Source organism: Panulirus ornatus, chromosome 53, assembly GCF_036320965.1.
Source record: "Panulirus ornatus isolate Po-2019 chromosome 53, ASM3632096v1, whole genome shotgun sequence".
NCBI lineage: Eukaryota > Metazoa > Arthropoda > Malacostraca > Decapoda > Palinuridae > Panulirus > Panulirus ornatus.
The window spans coordinates 11,144,745-11,150,744 of NC_092276.1; the positions used below are offsets into that span (position 1 = coordinate 11,144,745).

At 44.4% G+C, this 6,000-nt stretch overlaps 1 protein-coding gene across 5 annotated transcripts in view; it reads left to right on the top strand.

Annotated features, from left to right (window-relative positions):
• Positions 1–6,000, top strand: part of LOC139765235 (protogenin A-like) — a 140,580-nt gene that overhangs the window by 68,070 nt on the left and 66,510 nt on the right. For all 5 annotated transcript variants that reach the window (XM_071692574.1, XM_071692571.1, XM_071692570.1 and 2 more), the window contains exon 3: positions 2,124–2,278. In XM_071692574.1, coding sequence (XP_071548675.1) covers positions 2,124–2,278 — 155 coding nt within the window. The remainder of the gene's footprint in view (positions 1–2,123; positions 2,279–6,000) is intronic.

Consider the following 6,000-nt stretch of genomic DNA (forward strand, 5'->3'; position numbering starts at 1 on the left):
CACACACAAACACACACCCACCCACCTCCTCACCCCAGCCCGTCATACTCCGTCCACGGTGGAGACGTGTCGTATAAAATGCCTCCGACCATAGGCTCCGGGCCGCCTTCCTCTCTGAACGGTCGTTAGAGGGTACTCTAAGGACGATAAAAAAAAGGGGTGAGGGGAAGTAAAACGATTGTTAACCTTGTAAGCACACCGTCGAGAGGAAGAGATTCAGTGAAAATGGAAGAGCCGCTCTCGGCGTTAGCAGAGAAGCCTGGTGAGTTTACTGTGTCATGTTTTAGCTTCGTTAGGCGTTGTCTCCTGCGGGTCTAAGCCTCAGAGGGAGTTCCTCCGCACTGCTACATTCACCCCAGGGTTCCCTTGGCGCTATGTTGGTCTTGGAGGAGGAAGGGTAGTCGCTGTGAGATGAGGACTATCATTGACATGAATTTTCTGCGGCAAAAAATTTGCTTGTCGAAGGAAGCAGATGATGTGTATATATGTATATATCTGTGTATGTGTATGTATATGTATATATATGTGCATGTATGGACGTTTATATAGATGTGTGTGTGTGTGTGTGTGTGTGTGTGTATATGAGTGGATGGGCCATTCTTCGTCTTTTTCCTGGTGCTACCTCGCTGACGCGGGAAACAGCGATAAATATACTATATATATATAAATATATATATATATATATATATATATATATATATATATATATATATATATATATATATATATTATCCCTGGGGATAGGGGAGAAAGAATACTTCCCACGTATTCCCTGCGTGTCGTAGAAGGCGACTAAAAGGGGAGGGAGCGGGTGGCTGGAAATCCTCCCCTCTCGTTTTTTTTTGATTTTCCAAAAGAAGGAACAGAGAAGGGGGCCAGGTGAGGATTTTCCCTCTAAGGCCCAGTCCTCTGTTCTTAACGCTACCTCGCAAACGCGGGAAATGGCGAATAGTATGAAAAAAAAAAAAAAAAAATATATATATATATATATATATATATATATATATATATATATATATATATATATATATATATATATGCTCTTCCATGCTCTTACCCACACTGCAGCACTAACACATCTCGTCCATATTCTCAAACTTTCTACTCCACTCCTTACGTTTCTCGCGATTCCCTTAGCATACATCAGAAGATCTACCACACTCCCATTTTCGCCACTTCCTCGACTATTTTCCCTTTCCTTACTTTCTCCTTTTTCCCTCTGTGGAGGAAAATTGGATCACATCTTCCTTTCTCTTTACACCAGCTATCTCGTCTCTTGTTCTCCTACTCTGTGCCAGGGAGATGTCTTTGGCCCTCTTTCTCCCACTGTCTCCCAAAGGTGGAGGTGTTTTACAGTCATTTTCTCCTTCCCTTTGTACATTATGGGATGGGGGAAGGCACTGGCTACCAAACCCATAGAAGAAAAACTTTAAATCCGCCCTAAGAACTCCTCCTCATTACTGGTTCCTTCAGATGGATAAAAAGAATTCTTGAGACTTTGTCATCCTTAATACTCTTTTGTGTGTGTGTGTGGGGAGGCACGGGGAACAAGAGTTCTTGTCTGTTATTAATATAGGACTTACCCGATCCTTTATCTGCCGTTGAGATAACGAAGTCCCCCTTCGTTATCTCAACTGCAGATCTGTTTCTTCGTTGGTCTAAGAGTCTTGGGGGAGAGAGAAGGCCCTTAAGGCCAAAGCGAAACGAACCAGAGGAGAAAAGTTGCGAACTGCTTCTAACATCGAAGAACAACGAACAATAGCAACGCTGCCCACGCATGCGTCGTTGTACAGTCTCTCTCTCTCTCTCTCTCTCTCTCTCTCTCTCTCTCTCTCTCTCTCTCTCTCTCTCTCTCTCTCTCTCTCTCTCCTTCTCTCTCTTTTAAGCGGTGGGCGCTTCGTGCTGGCCCTAGCATTTTGGCTCAACTTTATCATTAAACACACACACACACACACACACACACACACACACACACGCACACACACACACACACAAACACACACACACACACACACACTCACACACACACACTCTCTCTCACTCTCTCTCTCTCTCTCTCTCTCTCTCTCTCTCTCTCTCTCTCTCTCTCTGGTACACCATCTCATCCTCCCTTGCTCTCCCAGGCTGGAAGGAACAGACGGACTGGACGGAGAGCGAGAAAGCGGGACCTCCACGTCGCGGGCCCCATCTGCTGCCAGGCCTACCAACCAACGTGTCCGTCACTGCGGGAAGGTTGACAATCCTGCCTTGCAGAGTGGCCAACCTCAAGGGAAGATCGGTGAGTATCAAGTTTCTTCGTAATTCGTTGTATTTCAGTCACTAGTGAGTGTTCATTCTTTTATGATCCGTTGTATATCAGTCACTAGTGAGTGTTCATTTATTTATGCTTCGTTGTATATCAGTCAATAGTGAGTGGTCATTCCTTTATGATTCGTTGTATTTCAGTCACTAGTGAGTGTTCATTTCTTTATGATTCGTTGTATATCAGTCAATAGTGAGTGTTCATTCTTTTATGATTCGTTGTATATCAGTCACTTGTGAGTGTTCATTTCTTTATGCTTCGTTGTATATCAGTCACTAGTGAGTGTTCATTCCTTTATGCTTCGTTGTATATCAGTCACTAGTGTGTGTTCATTCTTTTATGATTCGTTGTATATCAGTCACTTGTGAGTGTTCATTTCTTTATGATTCGTTGTATATCAGTCACTAGTGAACGCTCATTTCTTTATGATTCGTTGTATTTCAGTCACTAGTGTGTGTTCCCAGCTTCATAACGAAGTCTGAAAGAATACGGATCAGAATTCGTTATGAAGTTACTTTCATTTATGTCATAAAGTTACTTTTCAATGTTCAAAGGATCATAGTACATTTTGGGGTATTTTTAAGTTGGGCGAAGGGAGCGAAATGCCTCAGGGAGATTTCGAGAGTAAGGGTGTATAAGGTGGGACCCCCCCTTTTCAGTTTCCCATTTTTCTTCGTTGTCCTAATCCTCCTCGTTTCCCATTTTTCTTCATTGTCCTAATCCTTGCCCAAGGTTATCCCCAATCCTTCTAAACATGCCTAATCCTGATTGTCTATTCCCCCACGTCTCTCATTCGACTTCATCGGCTTCTCCTCTTTCGCTAATCCACTCTCTCTCTCCCTCTCTCTCTCTCTCTCTCTCTCTCTCTCTCTCTCTCTCTCTCTCTCTCTCTCTCTCTCTCTCTCTCTCTCTCTCTCTCTCTCTTCCACCTGCCTCCCATCCCCTACACCAATCTCCGGAGTGCTTCCTCCACTTACCAAACCACCCCCCCACTTGCCACCTCCATCACCCGTGAGCACCACACACACACACACACACACACACACACACACATGCACACACACCATACATCATCACCATTAATTGATCGCCATCACAATAACAACCAGACGCTCCAGCCTGGTTAGCTTCATAGCTCACAATCGCAACCACTCACCACCATCTACTCCCACAACCGCAAGCGACCATCTACTTCCACAACCGCAAGCGGCCATCTACTTCCACAACCGCAAGCGACCATCTACTTCCACAACCGCAAGCGGCCATCTACTCCACAACCGCAAGCGACCATCTACTTCCACAACCTCTCTTTGCACCGTCAACATCATATATATATATATATATATATATATATATATATATATATATATATATATATATATATATATATATACTACAAATAGATTGTTTCCAAAACGTGGTTCAGACGTGGAAGATGAAATAGACGTCTTGAAACAGTAGGGACCAGAGGGTGTGTGTGTGTGGGAGGGGAAGGGGTTGAAGGCCCCCACGCCTCCCCCTCTACTTCAACCTTCCCCCTCCCGTAACCTTCCCCCCGAGTTAGAGTCGATGAAGGTAACACTAAAATTCCATTAGTGGATCAGGTGCCTTGACAGGAAGAGGGAGGGGTGAGGGTGGGGTGTATATATATATATAGGTGCCTATAGTGAATGAGGGAATTGTAGGGGGTTGTAGGGGGTGTGATGTGCGTGGTGGAGAGAGGATGGGTGGTGGGGTGTAACATGTCAGGGGTGAAGCCAAATATACAGACGGGAGAGGGGGTGACGACTGGTTGGCCGGGCATGGTGGAGGAGAGAGAGAGAGAGAGAGAGAGAGAGAGAGAGAGAGAGAGAGAGAGAGAGAGAGAGAGAGAGAGACTGTACAACGACGCCTGCTGAACTTGCCTGCCGAGCCCAGTACAAACTGACTTTGAAATACATTCCCAATATGACCAGATGATATTAAGCCAGACTTGTCTAGGACCTGCAGTGAACAGTTGCTCCCCCTCCGTGTCTGTCTGTCTGTCTGTTTATCTGTCTTCATACTTGTCTGTTTATCAATTACCGTCTCTCTGTTTGGCTGTCTGTCTGTCTCCCTACTTGTCTGTTTATCTATTACCGTCTCCCTGTTTGCCTTCTGTCTCCATCTGTGTTACCCCATACGGTCATTATCCACATTCCAAGATGATGATTCAATCTAATGAACAAGATATTCTTTCGTAAAATTGAAGATCGTATATGTTCCCCGGTAATTCATTTGCATCTGTAACCCTCTCCTCATTCAATCGCGACCTAAACATTTGATTATAAATACCAAAAAACTAGTTTAGACTAAAACGAGGCCTATGTCTTCTTTATCTCAGGTTGTTTACTGTCAACTACATCGCATCTCTGTGTCCAGCCATACAGAATTGGACGCCAGACACGCGATAAACGAACCACGTCAGAGAGAAACATCCCGGCAAACACTGAGCAGAAAGACAATAGCATCTCACTCGCCACGTCAGAGAGCAACGAGTGTGTGTGTGTGTGTGTGTGTGTGTGTGTGTGTCTGAGGTAGGAGCAGGGTGAGAGAGAGAGAGAGAGAGAGAGAGAGAGAGAGAGAGAGAGAGAGAGAGAGAGAGAGAGAGACAGCTTACGACCAGGGACAAAGGGAAGCTAAGGTTCCTCCTTTCCCCTTCCCCCCTTTCAGCTAGTTTAAGTCGCCCTCCGCTATTGTTGTTCTACAGCTGCTGACACATCGAACTTGTTGCTGCTTCTCGAATGACCTGAAAACTTCATATCAGCGGCTGATTAAACCCTTTCGTGATGACAACAGCTAGACATGACCTACGTGTGTGTCATCTAAGGGAATATCTGATAAGCAGATATTCTTCTCTTAGAACAGAAGAAAAGGAGAAAAATACCGTAGGAATAAAAAAATTGACTTTCTAGACATTACTGTGAGACTAGAGGGTTTTTTTTTATCAGTTCTTATCTCAGTAGAGATAACGCAGAATGAGCAATAACGTTGAAGGATTAGTCGACTCTCACGAGTCTATCTATAGCTTGGCCAAGCATCCATCTGAGCCTTTCATGATCTGTTGACGTCATAAACGTTTGAAGCAAACGTCTGCCATTGTTGTTTACCTGAGCTGGCTCAGTGAAGCCACTGGAGGAGGAATGATGTGAACAGCTTCCACGAAGACTTTGTGAGGCTGAAGGGTATTATTTTCTGTTTTATTCTTTTGGGTTGAGAGAGAGAAAAAAAAGGGGGTTTTCGTCTTCATTCTTTGGGTCAAAAGCGTTACAGTGTTGAGTGTAGCTGACAACTCAAGAAAGGAGGTGAGAAATTCTCATGGGTTTTCATATCGATTCTCTGCAGGTAGACCCCAACTGGCGGCAGCTGATATGACATTACACCTGAGGACCCCCCAGAGAAAAATGTAAGGGGAAAAGGGGAAAAAAGAGACCAAGGGAAAACCCAACAGAAACTGAAGCCAAACCATGTAGACTAGATGGTATTAGTCATATGTTGTATCATTCACTGGAAAAAGAAATCAATGAGTCTATGGTGTGTGTGTGTGTGTGTGTGTGTGTGTGTGTGTGTGTGTGTGTGTGTGTGTGTGTGTGTGTGTGTGTGTGTGTGTATGTGTGTGTGTGTTTTGGCAAATTTCCAGGACTGTGTATGATGCAGTTTGGGATAAATGTTTTATTTTT